Source organism: Brassica rapa, chromosome A08 (assembly GCF_000309985.2).
Source record: "Brassica rapa cultivar Chiifu-401-42 chromosome A08, CAAS_Brap_v3.01, whole genome shotgun sequence".
NCBI classification, from domain to species: Eukaryota; Viridiplantae; Streptophyta; class Magnoliopsida; order Brassicales; family Brassicaceae; genus Brassica; species Brassica rapa.
In genome coordinates, this window is record NC_024802.2 from 1,789,871 (window position 1) to 1,813,407 (window position 23,537).

At 31.4% G+C, this 23,537-nt stretch overlaps 4 protein-coding genes and 1 long non-coding RNA gene across 5 annotated transcripts; 1 reads left to right on the forward strand and 4 right to left on the reverse strand.

Moving 5' to 3' along the window:
* Positions 1–606: 606 nt before the first annotated feature.
* On the reverse strand, positions 607–1,701 carry LOC103832830 (dof zinc finger protein DOF1.7). The gene has a single exon (XM_009108921.3). It carries the CDS (start codon positions 1,574–1,576, stop codon positions 974–976), a length of 603 nt encoding a protein of 200 aa, XP_009107169.2. The 5' UTR covers positions 1,577–1,701; the 3' UTR covers positions 607–973.
* A 1,393-nt stretch (positions 1,702–3,094) lies between these two features.
* Positions 3,095–6,697, reverse strand: LOC103832831 (serine/threonine protein phosphatase 2A 55 kDa regulatory subunit B alpha isoform-like). The gene is given in 14 exon segments (XM_033276507.1): positions 3,095–3,630; positions 3,699–3,757; positions 3,855–3,932; positions 4,005–4,096; positions 4,184–4,252; positions 4,326–4,449; positions 4,527–4,650; positions 4,744–4,862; positions 4,981–5,072; positions 5,164–5,277; positions 5,565–5,684; positions 5,771–5,869; positions 5,961–6,064; positions 6,303–6,697. Coding segments are annotated over 14 exon segments (1,437 nt in total). The 5' UTR covers positions 6,409–6,697; the 3' UTR covers positions 3,095–3,493.
* A 1,727-nt stretch (positions 6,698–8,424) lies between these two features.
* On the reverse strand, positions 8,425–9,937 carry LOC103832833 (mitogen-activated protein kinase kinase 4). Its single transcript, XM_009108923.3, has one exon. It carries the CDS (start codon positions 9,727–9,729, stop codon positions 8,662–8,664), a length of 1,068 nt encoding a protein of 355 aa, XP_009107171.2. The 5' UTR covers positions 9,730–9,937; the 3' UTR covers positions 8,425–8,661.
* A 5,875-nt stretch (positions 9,938–15,812) lies between these two features.
* Positions 15,813–16,780, reverse strand: LOC103832834 (ATP synthase subunit epsilon, mitochondrial). Its single transcript, XM_009108924.3, has 2 exons — positions 16,529–16,780; positions 15,813–16,079 (listed from the first exon to the last, which is right to left on the reverse strand). Exons 1-2 carry the CDS (start codon positions 16,710–16,712, stop codon positions 16,051–16,053), a joined length of 213 nt encoding a protein of 70 aa, XP_009107172.1. The 5' UTR covers positions 16,713–16,780; the 3' UTR covers positions 15,813–16,050.
* A 2,173-nt stretch (positions 16,781–18,953) lies between these two features.
* LOC117127144 lies at positions 18,954–22,175 on the forward strand. Its single transcript, XR_004449947.1, has 2 exons — positions 18,954–19,554; positions 19,662–22,175. It is a non-coding gene; the product is annotated as an uncharacterized LOC117127144 (long non-coding RNA).
* Positions 22,176–23,537: the final 1,362 nt, after the last annotated feature.

The following is a 23,537-nucleotide window of genomic DNA, read 5'->3' on the forward strand; positions in this document are numbered from 1 at the left end:
TTAAACCCAAACCGAACCCAAACCAAAGCTACTTTGGTTTTAATTGGTTTGAGTTTTATAAAACCCAAATTACCCAAACCAAACCGAAGCCAAACCGAACCCGAAACTAAACCGAAATGCCCACCCCTACTTTTTACAAATATAGTTAAATTCACTTTTGTCAAAAAAAAATATCAAACTAAGCCCTTTGTTTGATAACAACTCATCAGTCATCATTTCAAATCATTTCTCGCCCAAATTTCACAGCCTATCTATGAAGTGGACTTCTCATTTCTTATGAGTTAAGAGACTTATCCATCTAATCTGGACCACAATCTTACTTCTTTCATAATTTTTTTTTCAATATTTCTTGCCCACATGATTGATTATGAGAGTCATCAATGACTATGGATAGATTTGTGATCGTCATCTATGTAAACGCGTGGATTTTTTTTTCAACAAATAATGTCAACTCTCTCAGCTTCAAATCAATGATGATAATACATGTAGTTCCGAACTAAATTTTCTTTTTACCTTCAGATTTATTTCATTGAATCAGATATATTAAAACAATAATAAACAAGTTGATATTATAATATATTATTATAAAAAAAAATCTAAAATAAATTCTTAAAAACACATTGAAACTATTAGAAATTTGTTCCGACTACTACAACTTAAAAAGATTATAAATAGCATACCGAAATTAAGGTTCGGTTTTTTGCAAATACATTGGTAGTTGATACCATAAATTAGATAATTAAGCAATGACAGACTAATCAGATAAATGTAAAATCAATTTATCAGTCGCATTCTATAATTTCATTAAAGATGAAATCATATAACACTACCCAAAAGCCAATCAGGAAAATAAAGAAAATAAGTGAGAATAGTATCACTTATATGGACCGACATCATTTGTCGTTTATATTGGACTACGGCACGACTAAAATATACATCTATACGGAATTTACCAAATTACCCTCCAGATTCTTCAATTCTTCTCCACTCTGTTCATAGCTAGATCAGTCAACGCGGCGTCATCATTCCTCCGAATACCCGAGCCCAAACCCAACTCCATACCCGGATACCAACCCGACCCGGTCTCGTAGTTAACCCCTCTAATCTGCTGCATATTCGAAACCAACAGGGAACTGAACCTCCCACCACTCGGATCTCCAACCGGTAACCCGTATAACATCCGGGTCGGATCCATTTCCTGACCCGAATTCCCCGTGGTTCTACTCTCTTGGTCGGAAACAGCGACCGTTTTACTCTTGGGACTGCTGCTCGACGGAGCCGAAGAAGACGATCCGACAGAGGATCGTTTGCTGCTGTTCTTGCGAGTTCCGCCGCCGACGGGGATGTTACGGAGGGAACCGCCTTTGGTCCAGTAACGACGGCAGTTTTTGCAGAAGTGACGTGGCTGTGAGAGGTTGTAGTTGTTGTAGTAACAGAACTTGGTGTTGGGTGAGGCACAGCGCGGGCAGTTTAGCTGCTCTTGCTCCGGTAACTCCGGCTGCTGCTGCTGCTTCGCCGTCATGATCATCGATTGGTGGTGGTAATACGCTGCTGCTGACGTCAGATCCTCCTGCATTTTGACGTCGGTCTTAGGGCTCTTTCAGTATGAATGGGTAAGTGAGAAAGAGAGATGCGGAGTGGAGATATTTGGTGGGTTTATTTATAGAGAGAGACTTGCGTTTATATTACACTTTCTAGATTTTCTTACATCGGTTTATGTTGATGTTTTAATGTTTTGTTGTCTTTATTTTGTCTCTTTTTCTGTAAGTTTGCCAATAATTTTGCGTTTTTTAACCTTTAAAATTGATATTATCAGTAAATTAGAAAATACAAAATTTAACCTTTAAAGTTGCAGTGACATAAATTCGATCACTGTTTCTGAGAATTGTTATCAATTTGTAACAAGAATGCATATTTTTCAGTAGTGATACATGACTTTTTATATATTAAATGTTAAGAAATGTGTTGTGATAAAGCTTTTTTGCGCACAAAGTTTTAGCTGAGTTTAACAGTTTTGGTTATGGGGGTAAACATCACTATTTTATTTGTTTTCTTTTGGCAAAAAAACAAACAAACTGGTTAGGAAGTAGGAACAAAGCGAAGTTTCTTCGAATTTTCATTTCATCCAGTCCCTTTCATTGACAAAAATTCACGCGTTGGACTTTGCTATTGACTTGTTGACTTGGCTTAATATGAATATCTTATAGTTTTGATGTCATCTTGTAGAGGAAATTTATCATATTTTTTCTTCAAATTTTTATTAATACCATATTTATCTTTATTAATTAGGATTTACAAAAAATAACACACAAACGCAGACGAGGTGATGCAACTTGAGTCTTGTCCCACTAACAGACAATGAAAAAACACAGATAGCGTGCTCGACAAGCAAAGTTCTCTTTTACTTTGAAAGGGAGGATAAGAAGAATCATTAGACTTGAAACCGTATCCTAATAAGCACCACCGTCACTTTCTAAACGTGATACACTGAACCAGAGCCGCACAAGTGTCTGAAACCAGTTTTGAGTCTTTTGACCATTCATATTCTCACGTTAAGCTGCCGTTATCGGTGACCGTTACTGACGTCACTTATACGGCTACGATTTCTGGCTCTGGACAACAGAATGAGAATCTGATTCGTGTTGACTTTAGCGAATGCATGTCCATTTCAAGATCCATTTGATCTTCTCCCCGTTCTGAATGTTCTTTTTTTGTCCCACACATGTTTATTTTGAAATTAATTACTTTATGAGTTTAATGATTACAAAAAATAATTTTAGAATTTTCGATGCAATTTATATTAACTTTAAACTTAATATTAGTTACAAAATATTTTAATCTTATAAATAATTTTATTTATCTCAAATATAATCAGTTAAATAAATTTAACTAATAAAACATGCATTTTAATCATTTTAGTGTGTAAAAAATGTTAAAATGACATTTTACATAAAACAGATGGAGTATTTGCTTAGGAGGAAAACTGAAATAATTTATTTATATATTCAAAAAATTTATAAGCCAAAATAATAAATAAGAAAATACGTTAGTAAATGAAATTGAACAGTGCTACTTTGGAGGGTTTTACTAAACATTAGATGAAATGTATTTCATTTTCAATAAATAAACAAAGGAGAAACAAGTCTAACAAAAGAATCAATAAAACAATGATTACACCAAGACCAGAAAAAGATTGTAAACAAACTAATATATATCTCGAGTCCAAAAGTCATATACGATTAGCTTAACTAAAATCACGATTTCTTCAAATCGGATTTTTACATTTTTCTTTGCCTATAAAGTAGTTTCCAAGGTGCACAAGTGAATTTGTACACTTCAAAGATTGGTTTTCACTTTTCACTGCTTGCCTGTCATTTTCCCATGATGCATATCGCACTCCCCATGAAGCACCATAAGGAACCTGGAAAAACAGAGTCTAGAGCAGAGAAACTGCTCCTTTTTATCTACTTTTTTTCTTTGCTGAGTGTGGATGTTAAGCATAGTACATGTACAAGCTATTTCCAGCAGCGCAGGCAATTGAGTTCTCGCTTGGATGCCAAGCAAGATGCAGCAACTTTGTTGCGTAATCAAGAGCATTGCTATTCCCATCGACTCCAGGACTCTCTGATCATGCTTTCACCATTACTCATTTGATGTCAGTTTCTTAAATGAGCAAGGAGAGAAAGAGAGCCACTAACCTCTACTTACAACACGGCTTAGAGCTTTGAATGGACTCGAGGGAACTGGGACATGTCTCCTATGATAAAACAACATCAAACAATTCCATTTCATCAGGATTGAGTAAAAAGGGAAGATCGAGCACATTAGCTCTTCATAGCTTTACTCAAGTTTACCTCGTTGGATTTCTGCTTGCTTCTAAGCTTGCAGTCTCGGTGCTTCCCGGGGAAACACCAAACACACGGAACATATTGCTGGATAGAGAAGGAATCAGTCTTTTGAAAATCTCAAGAACAGAAAATATGCTCTGCTTTTTCAGGGCATACCTGCAAGAACCAGTAGCTGCTTGCAATCCATTGCCACTTATACAACACTCGAACTTATCAAAGATGGAATCATTTTCATATAAATCACAGAGCTGCAAAATGGCAAACGGAAAGAGGAGTACCAATCAGCTATGCATCAACTCATTAATTGTATCTCTCTCAAAGTATATGAAACTTACCTTCGGTTTCAGATGTTCATGAACCTGGAAAGTTGATACCGGACCTGAATCCATGTTAATGTCCCATAACTGATTTGCAAAAACACAAACCTTAAGTTAAGAAGAATCTGAAACCAGACATTGATAGCTTTAAATCTGAAACCTTAAGTGTCATGAAGTCACGGCTAAGTAGACATCTTCTTTCTTTTGCAAATTTCATGTCTGACACTGAAGCAATTATCTCAGTGAAGAACGATTTAGAACCAGCTGCTTATAGTTCCTCAAACCTTACAGAAACAAAAACAATGTTAAGCTTTTTGCTGCTAGACAACTCTTCAGAAATAGCCAGTCTAAAAAAACTTACAATTTGGAATGTGAATCACATAAAGCTGATTGGCGCAAATCAATCAAGCGTATTGAGCCTTTCGAACTGCTATAAGCTAACATGTTGCAATGCGTAGGATGAAACTCTGCTGATGTGATAACCTCTGCAAAAAAGAATGCAGTAGTAGTTACACTTGTAACTTACACATGATTCAGTTGCTTGATGGACGGAAAGAATAGCATAAATCATGGTTTACCAGATAGGTCTTCCATTTTCTCAGGCTTGACATCAACAATATTGAAACTTTGATTGGTAATTTCCAGATTCCAAAGATTTATTCGCAAATCATCAGCAGAAATAAATGTTTCGCCGTCACTATTTTAGTAGAAAAATTATTAGGACCAAAACATTTACAATGGGAGCATATATCTCAAGCTAATATATCAAAAAGAAAGCAAGTAGACTTCTAAATGGATGAATATGAATAACCTACCTATTATTTGAGATGGAATTGATATGATAATCATGAGCATGAGAATATACTCTTCGACATCTAGCCACAGGGCTCGACTCATGGCTAGTTACCTGTATATGTCAAATGAACTATTAGTCTACATATGAGAAATATCAGAATATTAAAATGTTCAAAACAAAATTGTTGAGAGTAGTGTACAACTATCACTGGCAACCGCAGCGATGAGCTGTTCGCTTCAGGTACTTCTCCGTTCACAACCGTTCTTGAAAGATCTGAATTTACATCACAAATCTTCTTGATCTTCTTGTCTTGAACCTGTTAAACTCAAATAAGCAAGAAGAGGATAGAATCAACTCTACATACTCATCTCAACAGGTTACTGACAGAAAACAATTCAAACAGGAACTCTTTACAACATTAAGGATTTAGAACTACCATCTATATATAGTAAGCAAACCCAACAAACAGGCCAGAGCGTTCATATTCCAACATTCTCAAGATTGACTATTAAATTTATCAGATTTATCATTGTACACCCTACGTTTCCAGAAACAAACATTATGTCATTCAGAGGCCAACAAATAAACAAAGGATGTGCTCACCTTCCAAAACTTGATGGTTTTATCGTTTGTGGATAGGAGAAAAAGAGCGCCATTCGCTGTTTGACACCATCTGATTTTGTTTATTTTCTCCTCTATCTCCAAACTCTTGAGATAATCAAACTGGTAGACAAAGAACGATCAACCACGAACATACGTATTAGCACATAATGCATAAGTATGAAAACAGGGTAAGAAGATCATAATATCTCAGGGTCATGACTCTGAAACTCTGTTTTGTAACGAAACTCCAGGTGCCTCAGTGGATAATCTGTCTCTTCAAGATCCCTTCTAGCTCCTCCACTGCTCTGTAATCGATAGCATGCAACAAAAACGTCAAGTTTTTCCCATCTTCTTTCAGAAAAATCGCTTACAACTGACAAGAAGCAGAGACATTACATTATTGGCATCGGTTCTCTCGAAAAGAACAACCCTTCCTCCACGGTCCCCAGTAGCGAGGTGGTCGCCGGAGTTATCAAACTGGATAGCTGAAATCACATCAACTGCAGAGGAAAACACCAGCTACAGTTCTGAGCATTTCAACTACAATTCAGAATAACATTCCTCAACACTCACAACAAAATCGAATCTAGCCACAAAGCATAACGGATACAAAACTTGGCCAAAGATCAAAACTTTCAAATGACCCATCAATGAAAACGTGGTTAATCGAAAGACCCATATATCCAAATTCAAAAACCCTAATTTCAACGATCGAAAATCGATAGCTGAGTTTGTTACCTTTGTTAACTTCTTCACCGGCGCTTCTTTCACCGAAGACCTGAGAGAATCTCCATTCCAGAGGCGGAGATGGGTCTGCTGAAGCCGAGACGACCTCACCGTTCATTCCCTCTCTCTCTCTATGATCCACACACACACTCCTTGATTGGGTTATGTATGTGTCAAGCTAAATGGCTGATCCGACGATCAGGAAATAGCCAGATCAGGACCGTCAGATGCAGCGAATCGATCAAAGGATAGAGTATCAGATGATTCCCTGATATCGACAAAACAAATAAAATCACTACACCACTGTTTCTTCTCTCTCTCTCTCTCTCAACACATGTTATCAAGTGTGGATATTTTGGTTTTATGCTTTATATGGAAGGAGTTTGTAGTTTTTAAAAATTAGAAATTAACATTTTTAATGCAGAAAAATCACATTTATGTGACAATAAAATATATAAAAAAACTTAGTGGATACAGATTTTTTAAATTTTAGTTGTTTTAAGCATCTTCAATAGCAGTATCATGAGGAATTTTTAGTATTTAAAAAAATGAAATTAAAAGAGAAAATGAGCAAAGTTCTTATTTATGAATTCTTAAAAAACTATGAGATACTAAAAAACATGTCATCCAAAAAGTTGATTAACTAATTTAAAGAAAATAAAACATAAAACATAAATAATAATTATAATATTAATACTTTTTTTATTTTGGAAACCTTCACCATTGGATGTGCTTATGATAAAATTCTCTGTTCACAGTATTCAGTTGTTTTTATCCGTTTATGTCAGTGGAAATGTTCATTTTCTCACATGAATAGGCAGTTATTTCCACATTTTTGATATGGAGTATATAAAGACACTAATAATATGATAACTATGTCTTGACTCGGAAATCTTTTGATTTTTTGGTTATTGCCAATGTAACTTGTTTTTGATTTAAATATTCAATCTGATTAAACATCAATTTTGTATGGAGGCACAGTCACTGTTTAACTCATTAACAGGTGTTCGCTCTCTTTATACTCTCTCGTCTTTGGCTCTCTTACGCATTAGTACCGAAAAGGAGCGCAGATCATTCACACTCGTGTCCATCCGTTGGCCTTCCTAGATTGGTGGTTAACTAGCTCGAGTGAAGGATAGGGGTGGATCCAACAACTTATTGAATATGGGGCACCCGTTATAAAGAATAAATACAATAAGGGCATTTAGATAAACTGTAAGCTAATTATTGAAGAAAATACGAAAGTTAGTGTGGAGCAAGTGCCACACCTAAGTCCACTCTGCGTCCGACCCCGCGTGAAGTAATGCAAAATCTGTTTATCATACAGGTTGTGGTTTACAAGAAAACAAACAAAGGTGTCCTTCAATGATAACATTCCTAAAGCTCCATCGAGGAAAATATTGAGGAAAGAAGACAAAACATGTTTGAATGTTTATATACATACGACTGTTTGGTCAATGCATGTTTCTTTTTTTGCATGTTTCTCATACGAAGGAGATGAACTCATACGAATCAATCAATGCATGTTTCTTTTTTTGCTCTTGTTATCTTCTGATTCATGTAATGAGCCTTTGTAACAAATGTGGTTATTTTGGGTTTCATGTAACTTGTACTAGAGAAAACCACCAGACCTTCTCCACAAAATAAGCTACTCGGATTATGCGATTTTGTTTATACAGTCTTTAGTTATAGACGACTGTCCTCTTGAGAGTGAGACTGTCAGACAAGACATAATCAACTCCTCAACACTCATTGTCCTATTATCAAAATTTCATGATTCTCATAACACTTTGCCAGAAAAACAAGTAAACTAGTTCAGCTTAGAGAGTGCAGAGCATTACAAAAAGCCAGAGACATGGTTATGAGTAGGATTCGGGATGGTCAAGGATTGCACAAATGATTTCTTAGAACCAACCAATGACTCCCCCTCCTGAACTACTTGGTGAAACAAAACAATTACGTAATAAGATTTGGAACCTCATTGAGAGAGAAGTGGAAACACAGAGGGAAACATAGAATCAAAACATTAGTAGGAGTTACGAGAGTTGCTTTGCCTTCAGTTACACACAAGACAATGACATAGTTTGTCTACTCAAGCTTTAGTGTAGGAACATTATCAGACAAAACTAAACCATGATCACTCAAGCCATTAACCATAAATAGATAGAAAAGAACAAAGAAAAGACATAACCTTTATGAGAATTCAACAAAAGCTACAGTTTGGGATGATACAAAGCAAAAGTCATTGCCCTTCTTGATAAAAGTTACGCAAAGCTTACGCAAAAATTGGACAACATTCAAGAACAAAGTAAACCAAGAACTCAAAAGTACAAAGACACTGACCAACAAGGCAACAACCAGTTGACGAACGCTACGTCGTTGGGGAGGAAGAAGACGAAGACAGAGTACGAGGAGGAGGAGGAGGTAAGAGCTGATGCAGATTCTGCGGAGACCTGTTCTGCCCCTGACCCACAGCCCTCCGTATGAACGGATGCTGCAAAAGCTGAGTCGCAGTCATCCTCCTCGCCGGCTCCCTCCGCAAGCAGCACGAGATAAAATTCCGAAAATCCGGAGACGCAGTCGCCGGAGCCTCCGGCGGCTGCGACATACAGATAGCACACATAAGACTCGCCCAGTCCCCCTGCCTACTCACGTTGAAAGGAAACCTCCCAAGGTAAAACTCAAGAATGCTAACACCTAAGCTCCAGATATCGCCAGCGTAACCGTCGTACCTCCCTTGGTTCAAATCAGTATTAATCCTCTCAGGACTCATGTACGCAATCGTGCCAACGGAGGAGTTGCACGGATCCATGGTCTGCGCCAAGATCCTACTCACTCCGAAGTCAGCAATCTTGACTATTTTATCCGAGTTGATTAGCAGATTCGAGGGCTTGATATCTCTATGGACTATATGGCGGCCGTGGAGATACGCTAAGCCGTTCAAGATCTGGTGAGAGAGGTGAGCCAAGTCGCGCTCGTTCGACACGTGGCGGTTCTCTAAAGAACCGCCGTCCATGAACTCGAGGAGGACCTGGATCTCGCCGTTCTGGTCGAACATCTCGTGGCACTTGACGATGTTCTGGTGGTTCACGTCTCGGAGGATCTCGATCTCTCGGCAGATCTGGCGGCGGACGTTCTCCTCGTGGTTTCCGTAGATCACCTTGAGCGCGTACTCGCGGGAGGTGGGACGGTGTGTCACTTTGTACACCGTCCCGCCTGCTCCGCTCCCGATCCGGTTCCCACGCTCTAGATCTGAGTAGTTTTTCGGAGCGGAGGATCCGGCGGAGGAAGGAGCGGAGGAGGAGGAGGAGGAGCCGGAGGATGTCGGTGGGAGGGGGAGAGGGACGGCGAGGGAGACGTCGCGCTGAGGGAGAGGTAAGGAGAGGTCTGGGCGGCGGCGGGGACGGCTCTTAACCGGAGCGGATTGAACCGGTTTCATCGCTTCGGTTAAGCGCTGGTTTTCGCGATCCGGAGATTCGAGAGTTATGATGGAGGAGGAGAAGGAGTCGTCGTCGTCTTCTTCGTCGTCTTCTAGGGTTTTGATTGGTTCTTCGAAGCAGCGATCAAAAATCGAAAAGGGAGTGAAGGTTCCTTCGTCGAAAGAAAGTGAGAGGACACTGAAAAGGAACGTTTTATTATTAATTTTTTGGGAAATTAAAATTGTTAAAATCGAGAGACAATGATGTCGACGAAAAGGTATCTACGCGATGCGTGAGCGCGTGGGAGGCACTTGCAAGCACTGGCCACTGGCTTTGTTGAGTTTTACTTGCACGTTGTTTTTCTAGTTTTATGATAAAAAAAATTAAGAAGCAATTCTCAATAAACATTCCATTATTGGTATATATGCATTATAAGTAAATAAATCTACCAATTTTAGAAAAATACATTATGATACACATCCCTTATATATCTATCTTATTAAAACTCAAGTACAAAATTGGAGTGTTTGGAGATTTGAATAGGACTATTAAAAAATTTAGAGTGTTTGGAAACATGGATTGCAGTCTTTTAAAAAAAAATATTTTTATTTGAAAACAAGGATAGTAGTATTAAGAAAAAAAGTAATGGGCTTATGTTTTTTAAGAAAATTGAAAGTTATCTAGGCCACTTTTAAAATATACCAAAATGGGTCAATCTAATTGCCTAATTTTTTTTTCTAAACTAACCATAAAACAAAATTTAAACTTTATATACATATTTCAAATCAAAATAATAATTCAAATTTGATTTATATCAAAAATTGATTCAGAAATATACATATATTCAAAAATAGATTTTTACTAAACTATTTTTCAATAACCATTATAAAAAAATATTGTCAATATATATAAGAAAAATATAATACAAAGCCTAATTTGAAATACCAACTCAAATTATGGTTTTTATATTTCATATTAAGTTTAAAAAATATAATATATGTAATTATTTATATGATAGTATGTATAAAATACTATTAATTATATGATTACTTATATGATGGTACATATAAAATACGATTAATTATATGATGATAAAATACGATATATAATAATGACTAGGGATGGGCTTTTGGGTACCCTTACGGGTTTGGTTCTGATCGGTTTGTATTTCGGGTTTTCGGGGTCTAAGATTTCAGCCTTATTAGAATGTTTCTAAATTTTGGTTTGAGTTCGATTTGGATCTTTGCGGGTTTGGTTTGGGTTTGGATAACTAATTTAAATTATTTTTAAAATCTTAAATCATTATATATTTTAAAATCTTAAAATCAAAATGTATAAATAAAATAATATATTACGTATAAATTTGAATAACATACGTTATAATACTTAAGCTTAACATATCAATTGGCTTGATTTAAAATTTTGGATACGGAATCAATAATTATTTTAAGTATTTTTGGTGATTTGAGTATACTTTAACTATTTCAGATATTTACTTTTGACTATCTATATATATTTTCAAGTATTTAAACCAATTTAAAAGTATCATTTTTGATGTTTCATATACGTTAAATCTAAAAATAATTAATATATATAAGTATATAAATCTATTTTTAGATAAATTTGGATATCCAAATACTTCGGTTCGGATCAGATTCGGTTCTCTAAATAACAAAATTTTGAATAATTCGAATATTTAATCAATTTATGTTCGGGTTTGGTACTATATTTTTGGATCGGTATCGGTTATGTTCTTCGGATTCATTTTTCCAAATCCTAATAATTACATGAAAAACAAATATTAACATATTTTTCAAAATATACACCCGCGCGCCTGCGCGGGTCAAAATCTAGTATTTCATTATAACTAAATAAATCTATCAATTTTGGGAATATCTATTATGATATACATCCTTTATATATTTAACTAGGATTTGACATGCATCTTCGAAAACGCATAATCTATTTCATTTTAAAGTTCTAAAAGTATTTTTAATGATAAAATTATGTGTTTCTATATAAGATGATCTAATGTATTTACAATTTTGAAAAATATTCATATAGTCATGAATCATAATATAAAAAATAATATACTGATACACATAGAAATTAATTTTTAAGATTTTAAAATATAAGTATAAAATTATTTGTTTCTATTCTTAAAACAGATTAAAAACGTTTGGAATGGGTTTCAAAAGTGAGATTGTCGACTCATGCATGTACACATTAATTTTTTTTTTGTCATGGCATGTACACATTAATATTTTGGGTTTACTCCAATTTTCACGCTAGGTATATAAATTAGTTTAAATTTTCGAATTGAATGATATTGCTTTGTAACCAAGTTTTTAAAATAGTATAGATTTCGATACTTAGCATAAGCTATTCTATTAAAATAGAAGTCATGAATTCTTTTATGTGTGATTGTTTAGTTTGGACCCACCTTTAATTTTTTTATTAAATGTATTTTATTAAAACTAATAGCACATAGAATCTTTGAATTACTTTAATCATATATCTTTTGATATCTTTATATTTTAAATATAAAATATGTATTAAAAATCTAAAAAATCTGTTTAAAAATATTTTAACCAGATCTTAGTTTTCAAAAATTAAATATGAATATTTACACTAATTTTGAAATTAATTTTGAAACATTATTATAAATTAGTATATTCAGTTATCGTTTATAAAACAAAAAATAAAAGTTATATCATATTTTTATCTATTATATAATCATAATCAATCATACAAAAGGAAATTATTATATTGAGCTAAATATGGTAAATTATATTAAATTTATATATAATTTATTTTCATAATTATAAATATTTATGTTCAAAAATATAATACGTTGCTAAGACGGTTTAACATTAGCAAACTTTTATTTTTTTTGATCAAAAACATTAACAAACTATATAATACAAATAAATTAATATTTTCTAACTAAAAGATTTTAAAATTTCTTTCTTTAAGACGGTTTAATATTAACGTTGGTAAGACGGTTTAACATTAACAAACTTTCTTTAAAATTTTATCAACTTTTACATAAATTAAATGTAATACTTTATATTTTTATTTGAATACAAATAAATAATTTTTTTTAATATTTTCTAACTAAAAGAAAAACCAAAAAATAATAGATAAAAATAAATATTTAATTTCTTTTAATATGTGTGAACAACCTTAAACATTATATATTTATATCAAGAGGGAGTATAAACTAAAATATTTAAGAATAAAAATAAAAAAATCTAGTAATGATTGATATCCTAGATAAAAATATCAAGTATATTAAGAATCTTTAAAAAATCGGCTGGTTAAGAATATACTTGAAACAAACAAAAAAATGAATTCGAACTTTAGAACCAACCATAAATAACGAAGGAAATAATTAAGTATTTATGGTAAACTTACAATTAGCGTTAGACGTTACCCGTTCAGGTACGGATCGAGTATTCAAATTTTCGGGTATTTTGGTACATGAGTATAAAACATGTTTGGGTATTTCTATAATTCAGGTCGGATTCGGGTATTTTAGTTTGGGTTTGGTTATTTTGGGTTGGGTTCGGATATTGAAATTTTGAAAGAAAAGTAATTATTTTTTTCATTTTTAGGTTTATTCTATTTAAAAACATAGTTTTCACTTAACTGGTTTTTTATTTTTTAATAGATTGAATTATTGATAGATTTGGATATAACATTTCAAAAATAAATAAACATTAATTTGGCTATTGTTTTGAAATTTTGAATGTAACTTATGTTAATACATGAAACAAAAAACGTGACATACATTTTAATTGAGTGACAAATCATTTTCTCTGTAATTATATGCATATTATACGATCTTAAAGTACGTGTAACATCAATATACATATTTTAAATAAAATGAGAGATGTAAACAAGAAATATAAGGGTAATTATACATATGTTTGGTATCTTTGGATATCCATTCGGGTTCGGATATTATCCGTTCGGGTTCGGATATCTAATCTCTCCTAAATCAATATCCGTTCGAGTATTTTGCTATTTTGGTTCGGATTCTTTGGATCAGGTTCGGATACATGTTCGGGTATCGGGTAAAATGTCCAATTAAAAATGATACTATAAATGTGGTATTTTTGACAATTTCCCATATTAGATTAATAATTTATATTCTTACTATTTCATGAATGTATTATAAATTTAAAATGTGATATTTGTAGCATGCTTTATATGATTATTTTGTTTATACCTAATGTCTATGAAAAATAAAATATTCAAAAAGATTTTGAAACTTATTCTCTAGTTTTTTTCTTTCTTTATAATCTATAATAATCTTTAAGTATCTATAATAAGATTTATTAGTTAAAAAGCAGTTACAATGTATTCTCTAAATTTTTCATTTACTTATTATTTATATTTAATAATTAAATATTTATAGTGGGGTTTGCAAGTCAAAAATCCACTGCAATCAAGTGATATCTTCTTTCTTATATTAGTTGAATTTTGGGAAACTGCCACAAATAATGATTTATTATATATATAGAGAAAAAGGATATAAGAGTCTTTTGTCACTTAATGAAAAATGTATTTTTGAAAATGTTTCTTTAGTGGTGATAAAAATGAAAAGTGATATCATAAAAGTTGTAAACATGAAATTTCCCCTTGAATTTATCAATTTTGGTGCACACTACTCCCGAAATATTATCCTTTAGTTATTATTCAAATTTAACTTTACTAACAGTATATTCCAAAATATAATAGTATTATATAAGTAAAAATAAAGAGTCATTTTTACTTGCAGTATTTGATTTTGATCATATATGCATTACATAAATAATTTTATGACATAATGTGTTATTTTGCTTCTAGTTTAATATTAATATTTAAAATTGTATATTTAATAAAATTAATTAATATTGCTGTAATATTTTTATACATGTGCTAGTTATTTATAAAAGTTTTATGAATTTAAATTGATTTTATCAAATAAAAGGACTAAGGTATAAAATACAAATAATTTTGAAACTAAAGTTAAAGTTTTTCTAAGAACACATTTAAATTTGAGAAATTGTCACAAATATCACATTCATAGTACCACTTTTCATGTTTACACTAATCACTTTTACCATCATTTTTAATGAAGGGTAAAAGACATTTATGCCCTAACCCTATCGTTAACTAATCTAAACTTAGAGTTTAGAGTTGAAAGATGAGGTAAGGTATGATATAGTTTTTGGAATGTGAAATTTATGATTCTAATAAATATATAAATATATACTTAAAAAATTAAAAAATAGTTTCAAACATAATGTTTTATTTTCAAAAATAAATTTTGAATAACAAAATAAATAAAAAATTCGAAAAAATAAATTTATAAAAAAATTCGAATTTAATAAAAGTATGATTTGAAAACATAATTTTTTAATCATCATTTTTTACCTTTTTATTTATTTTAACTAATTATGTATTATATATAGAGTAAGCAAGGGTATAAGACTATTTTGCCACTTAATTAAAATTTGATTTGAAAATGTCCATTTAACGGTGTAAAAATGAATAATAGTACCATGAAAATGGTAAACATGAAATTTTCTTTTTAAATTTCAAATATAGAATTTTGCAAACTCTAAATAAAATTTTTTTTTGAAGAGATTAACATCCTAAGCAAATCGTTTCTCTATAAAATATTTACTTGAACTATTATTATAGCATTCCAGTCTTGGTAGGTGCATTATAGTTAAATAAAAACGAACATTTTGGGAAAATCCATTACAGTAGTGCATTATTAACGTTGTGAATCATCCCCGTTTTAAATGTTTTTTGAGATTATATGCCAAAGCTCAATTGTTTTTTTGGAACAATTGTAATTTTTTTTCTTTCTAATTAAATAATTTTTCTTTCTTTGTTTCTGGTAAATCAAATAAAATCTTAATGGTATGAATTAGTATATATAACGTATGATTATATTCTTGGACAAAACAAAACATATATGCGTGCTTTTGGTTCAGTAACACCTTTTTCTATTAACTTATGACGAGAGTGTATTGGTTAAACTCTCATGTGCTGAGTCCTACGCTCTTTTAACGGTTCTGTCACATTCATCAACTTGCCTTTTAGCTATAAGAAGAGTAGGAATTTTTATTTTTAAAAAATGCAAAGAGTTTTGGACGCAAAACAAAAGGATAAACATAAAGAATTGTCCTTTGATTATTAAGATAGGAATGAGGGTATCTCACTCAACCTTCATTGCCATTGCTAACAATCTCAAAGTAGATAGAAAAAAATCATCTTTGTTGCAGAGGTAACACAACAGTTTCTTGCTCCCGCACCGTTATTAACCTTAAACGTTAAAAATTTCAAACTCCAGGTGTGTCTGAACGCAAAACTGTCAAGAAAAAGCAAACATGTGAGAATGATGGATAGACTAATACAGAGCTGGTAAAGCTGATACATTTGCAGATCGATTTGTTGAATTACAAATATAAATAACAAAATCATAGTCACTAGAAAAATAAAGAACTTGTGAAACGATACATTTTCAGATAGGACATAAATGTGTACAAAACTGACAAAACCATTGTCTCAAATAAAAACAAAGCATAACTTTCATTCAAGCTTCAATCTAAAATGCAAGATATCCGCAATTTCTTTTTACTATAATCTTTTTCATGTTTTCGCTTCTCAAATGAAATTGAGAAATTCAAACAAAATATTGAATTTGATCAGACAGCATGTGATCAGATCAACATGAATGTTTTAAAACTTTGTAATCGGAGATAAAATTGCAGATATACTCATCACAACATGATTCAACTAGAAAGAAAAGAGACATACTTGGTTTCTCAGGCTTTCCATCAGCCCATTTGGAGATAGAGAAGTGAACCTTCTCGCGACTTAGGGCTTCTTCTTTGAAAGGCTCCTTCAGACAATTCCTGACCAGATTCGCACAAATGTTCGAGTACGTTATATAAGTCATCCCCGCCGCTCTCCAGAACGGAACCGCCGCGCTCGATGCCATCTCCTCCGATCTTCCTTTTATCTTACTTCGTCCCGATCCTTCTGTTTCTGGAAAATAGGTAGATATATATAGACTGGTTCTTGTGCCCTATTAATAGCAATCCTTTCACTTGTACTAAGCCCATTAGGCATTAATCAAATAATATAATCAACCACTAAAATCCATAAAGAGATTATTAGTAGCTTTTTTTTTGAACAAAGATTATTGATATTGAGCATTTTATTTCCTAAGTATTTTCGATCCGCATATTTCTCAACTAACAGTTGCAGGCACAAAATTAAGAATGACATAGTCAATTGTTAACTGATTAACCAAAAATTAACAGTTTTCGTCAAATTTTAACAATTGACTATTTAAATCATAATTTTTCCGTAGTCAACCATTAGTTGAAGAATAAATATGCGAATACAATACTTGAGTATTTAATTTACCTATTGCAAATAATTGAGAAATTAAAACTCATTATTTTTGTTATGTTCTTAATAAGATTTAAAGTCTTGAACACTAAACTCTTTTAAGAAATCATAATTTAAAAAAATGTTAAGTTAGATATGACCAATAAACGATATATTTACCTTTAGAAGGAGATTTTTGAGATGTTTTAGTTTATACAATGGCATGTAAAACAATACAAAATAACTATAGTTACGATATATTGCTTGTTGATGTACTTTATGTTATAAAATCACCTCTAGATTTTTAAAATAAATCTTAATTAAAAAGATTCTCAAGTTATATAAAACCATTATAAAAGATATCTAATCTAAAGACACATAAAATAATATAAGATAATTACATTTGCATTGTATTGCTCATGCACAACATATGATTATCTAAAGTAAAGATAATTACATATAATTGTCTAAATTTGAGATCCAATGTACAACATATGATTGCCTAAACCAAACGAAATCATCTAGAGACGATTTTATAAACATGATGTACATCAGTAATAAGATGCAACATTAATTATTTTGTATTGTTTTATATGTCATTGTAAAAAACTCAAAAATCTCATTCTGAAGGTACAAATCTTGTATATTTATTTTATCTAATTTGAGAAAAAATTTCATTTTGTGTTTTTTAATGGATTGGTGTTTTTAATTTCTCAAGTATCTACAATCGGAAAATAAAAACTGAAGTATTGTATGTAAATATTTATTCCTTAACAAATCATTTACTGCACAAAACTATTATTAGAATTGTTGATCGTTAAAAAGATGACGGAAACCGTTAGTTTTCTGTTAATGAGTTAATGGTTGACTATTTTATTCTCAATTTTGCTCAGTCAATTTTTAGTTGGAGGACAATTCTTCGCAACTAATACTTGAATATTAAAGTAGGAAAATAAAGTGTCCATTTTTCCCTTTATCAGGCCTAGGAAATTAATTGGTTTATACTCGCTATTTGATTCGTACTGATTTGAAAAGACAAGTAATAAATCTGAAAATCTTATTACTTGCAAGTATAAGTCACATATCAAATTTCACTATTGTATGATATTTGGTTTGTTACTTACTTCATTACTTGTTACTCAATCTGAAAATATGTATTACCCTAAAAATATGTGTTACTCATTGAAATATTTGTTTTACTAATTATATTGTAATAAAATAAAATAAAATTTTGTTTTAGGTATTTAATGTAATATGTACTTATTTCATATGAATCATGTACACTCACTTAATCATATTACTTGAACGGACTAAACATTTATCCTATACTAAAAGGTGAATATGGAGTGTTTCTAGCCTGTCCACGTAGGCTAATATATTTGACCAATCAAACACAAGTTTTATGACATGTCATTAGGTCAACACATTAACATTCGGCAAAATCGATTCCTTTCTCTTTCTTCTCAGTTTTTCTGCAAAATCTATTCTCAACTTTTGATTTTCTATTCAAAAGTCAGCTCATTGATTCCTCTTCCTTTCTTCTCTCCTTCTCTACAAAACCTTTACCATACCCAAAAGTCACTTTTTTAAAAAACTTTAGGCATGTGAACTCTTATTATGTAGTCGACTTTTGTGTGGTTCTCTTAGAAATCCTATTTCTGGATTTATGATTTTGGAAATTGGAATTTTGTTTTTCGTAGTTGTAAGATGGCGAACACATGAGAAATGGGTTATAGGCGTTTCAGACAAAAAAAAAAAGAAACAAGAGAAGGAGAATCACGATAAGTTACAAAGAGATCTACATCTCCTTATTTCCCATGTTCTCCTTTAATACCCTTTGAGCTTCATAATTCCTCTGTCAGGACAGAGACAAGAAAACAAAACAGGGTTATGCAGATAAACGAAGGAAACATCTTGAGTTTACTACAACCAACCGCAAATGAACATTACTGGTCACATCGATCTCGGTAGAGTTCTGAGAGGCCGTCGCCGCGAGGTCATGGGGAAGACGAGGTGCGAGGAGTGGAAGCTTCGAAGATTACCACGGCGGATTCGTTCGGTGCTATTGTTTTGGGTGGTACCTTTGATCGATTGCACGATGGGCATCAATCACGATCTCTTCATCCGATCTGAAATCAATCCACCGTGTCTCACCTGCCATCATTGCGTGAAGACAGAGTCGTTGCCGTGACGTTCGATATTCACTTCACCACTTCTGGTCTATCAAGGCGTGATGGTTTAGGAGTGCATTTCAATCAACTTAATTATGCTTCTGCTCCTTACCTCTGTTGCCAGAACTGTAAAGAAATGCTTCTGCGAGAGATCGAGTCTTCTGCGTTTTCAGGGGCAAGCAACAACAGATCAGCTATAGTCCTCCTGATCCAGTCAAGCTTTTATCCACTTCCCTCTACAAACGGTTTCTCAGCTCTCTTAATTTAGATGGATAGGTGAAAACATCAAATCTCATCATTCATGCAATGTTTTTGCTGATAAATACTCCCATTCTGTTTGCTATTGTAAAGCAGGAGAATTTATGAAACGATTTTATATGCAGGAGAAGGTAGAGCCATAAAGGAAACGAATGGATCAAGCATAGGAGTTAAGGCACCCGTAGTAGAAGGAATTGTTTTGTCTGAGTTTCTTGATCTGGAAGTACAATGGTCTGCAAGAGAAGAAACACTGATGGACTATCAGTGCATAATAAAACACTCTGAATCTAGGATGAATCACTGTCTGGATGACATGAGAATCTTAGTTTATTTTCGAGACGAGATGTGCAGGATAGTGTTTCTTTAATCTATAAACATTAATCTATGAATGAGATGATATCATATATATAATCAATGGTTTAGTTTGTTTGCTTTGAGTTTTGTTTTTACATCTCCTAATACTAGACTCAAACAAGCTTTGTTGGTAGGGTGGTGAGGACCATCCATATGATGAGGGGCTGCTAATCTCTCTCTGGACTCAAACCCAATTGTAAACAACATTGGTCCAGATAACACCAACAGGTGTGATGCTGCTGCAACCATCGAAGGCTGTTCAGAAGTGTCCAAACCGATTCCTCCGCAAACTGTTCCGCTGGTCAACACGAAGAAACTATAAAGGATCTTGATCACTCCAACTATGGAGACAAGGTCCAGATCTTAAGAAACTATAAAAGATCCTGATCACTCCAACTATGGAGACAATGAAGCTGGCCAAAAGTTTCCCAATTCCATTTCCAGTTCCCAAGTATTTACAATTTACTGAATAAGTCATTGTCTTTCAACTTCTTAATTAATCAGTTCTGGTTTCGTTTGTTCAAGTACAATTGGTACACATGGTAATTTTAGTATTTATGTTGATATAAAACTTTTTTGTTAACCAGAACAGATGTAGTTTGTTTAGTATTTGGTTAACAATACGAACCCAAAAATATGGTTAACAAATACTAAAAAGCATATTTGTGGCAGTTAAAATTATATAGCTACGATAAAAAAACAATATATTACAATAAACAGATGTAGTTTTTTTATATATTATAATTAAGCAAGAGATGTAATAATGGAGATTAAAGTATATAGCTGAAAAGTTACAGCAATACACACTAATTCGATATGAAATAAAAAAGAGCATATAAAATAAATTAATTACTCTCTTAATAAAAAAATACTGTTTTCTTCAAAGAATCATAACTATGCATGGTATTATACAAATTAGTCAACACCTTTGATTCTCAATATTATAGAGCATATATAAGTAAATAATTCATAAAAATAATTGCTCAAACATAATATATAACCAATTTAAAACAAAGTCAACTCAAATATTTGAGGAAGCTTATATCCAAAGCGTAGCGGAAAGTTTAAATTTATATATTAACAACAAATATATAATATTTAAAGAGCATATACAAGTAAATAATTCATCAAAATAATTGTTCAAACATAATATATAACCAATCTACTAAAACAAAATCAAATCAAATATTTAAGGAAGCTTACATCCTGAGCGTAGCGAAAAATTTAAATTTATATATTAACTCAAATATAGAAGTAATTGAGTATACATTCAGATCAATTACTTCTATAAATTTTAAAAGATATATACATATATATATATATATATATATTTGAAAAGGACAAAATGATTTGTACTTTCTGATCAAAAACCAAGCTTACATCTTCTATAATTCATTTGTGATATGATTGATCTGAGAACAAAATGATGTGTACTACCTTACTGCTTCTAATTTGTTCCAAGTCATGAAGGGAACATCTGCACTTTTTTGTGAAATTGCAGGTTTGCTTTGCTCTCCGTGTTAAGACCCAAGATCAATTCAGATGTGTAATTCAGAGAGTTTTATATGGTTCTCTGCGGCAAGATAAAGTACAAGAAAATTATTTTGTCAGAGATATATACATATTTTACAATATGGAAATTGTGAATGATGTAGCTGAGATGATATAACAGTATTATATTTTTTTTTAAACACAAATTTTATTCATAAATGGAAACATCATAGTAAATTAACCAAATGTGCATTCTAAATACTTAAAGAGGTAAGTGCATAAATTAAATGTTATAAAGTATACAGAGGTGATAGTATAGAAAAGTTAATAGAGAATTTTATAATTTATTTGGCTCTGCACACATAATTATCTTTAACAGGTAACTTTTAATAAATCAAATTACAAAAGTTCTCATCATGTTTTATTTACAACAAAATAATGAAAAGTTAATAAGACAACCTATACTAATATGAAAATATTTTTCGGACCAATATATTTCTTTTGTTTTAAGATGAAAATAACAATAATTCCACAAAAAATACGTCAACAGAAAAACAAATTCAATTAAAATATACATCGAACTCAAAACATACAGCACACCATATTATTTAACTACTCTTAAAAGAAAAATTTAAAGCATATAGTTTTTAGCCACAATTGAAAAATATCTCAAACAAAAAATACCATTCTAAAAATAACTAATAACCTAATTGTAAAGAGTATGATTTTTTTAAAATAATTCAATAGCATAAAAATAATTCTGAAAATAAGAATGTAATTTACAATAAAAAATCTGCGTGAAACACAAAAAATACGAGAAACTGACAAAATATTATAAAAATAGAATAAGTCACATAATTTTAAAATACTTTTAAAAATTAATTGAGAAAATATAATAAATAGAAATAAAATAATTAATTTAAAAAAATAAATGAAAATTGTATTTATATAATAACCTATTACATGTAAACAAAATATTATTAAGTACGCTTTTTTTTTTAGAAAAAAGAGGGTTTTATATTTTAATTAGGTTATTGGAGTATTTTTTTTTCTTTTTCGTGAATTTATTCGAGATGAGATTCCGATCTTTTAAACTAAGATAATTTATGTTCTATATATAATTATATATTTTTTACATAACTTTAAAATCTAGGACTTGATTCTTCATATTTTATGAGGTAATTGTGTTACATAAAATAGAAATACTTACTTCAAACTAAAAATATAAAAAAGAATCAAATTTAAAAAGTAGTATATAAAATTTAATATACAAAAATTCACATACAAATAAAAATGATAAATCTAACAAATTTAAATATATTATCCGCGCGTAACGCGGAGAAATGATCTAGTTGGAGTAACAAGTATATTTATTCCACATTCAGCTGTACTTATAAGTTTTGTACATTTAGTTTTGAAATATTAAGCCTAAATAAATATCAAATATTAAGAAATAATTTGTAAGTATTTAAAATATATGCAAGTATTCGACTAATTAAATAAAGTACAAGTACAATAAAAAAATTTGAATACTTACAAGAGACAAATCAAGTAACAAGTACGACAAAGAAAAATATAAGTACTTAATTTGCGGTCATGCCTAACTTGAATAGATGTATAGTGTATTTGTATATGTGACACCTTACACAAGGTAGATACTTTTTTTATTAACATACGAGTATTCCAAATTTATAGAATGGTCCAAATTAATCTCTAAAATGAGATACAATCCACAGATAGGTCACATATTTGGATATTCAAATGAGGCATACAACATGATTTAAATCTATGTGGCCATACAAGTTTAGTGTCGTCGGATTGTTTTAGAATGAATATATTCATAATTGTAAAATTTCAACGAATCACTGTATGTTAAGAAAAAACTATAATGATTCAACTTTACATTCACATTTTGTAACTTTTTGTGTTATATATACATATTTGTATGTAAATGTGGTATACATATCTAATCTTCCCCTTTTCAATTTGTGGAATACTTTATGTTATATAATTTATACTTTAGTAAATGTGGTATATTTATTATTATTTTTGGTCAAGGTGGAATATCTATTTATATAACGAATTTTTAATTTGGTGTACAAATAAAATCTGATATCCTTCTTTTTTCAATACAAGTGATTTGAAAAAGAAATATT

Excerpts from the sequence above, each read along its gene's own strand:
- LOC103832833 (XM_009108923.3), bottom strand. The coding sequence starts at position 9,729 with ATGAAACCGGTTCAATCCGCTCCGGTTAAGAGCCGTCCCCGCCGCCGC.
- LOC103832834 (XM_009108924.3), bottom strand. The coding sequence starts at position 16,712 with ATGGCATCGAGCGCGGCGGTTCCGTTCTGGAGAGCGGCGGGGATGACT. Across the intron at positions 16,080-16,528 it reads TGGAAAGCCTGAGAAACCAA|TTTTGCGTTCAGACACACCT; the intron begins GTATGTCTCTTT and ends TTTTCTTGACAG.
- LOC103832830 (XM_009108921.3), bottom strand. The coding sequence starts at position 1,576 with ATGCAGGAGGATCTGACGTCAGCAGCAGCGTATTACCACCACCAATCG.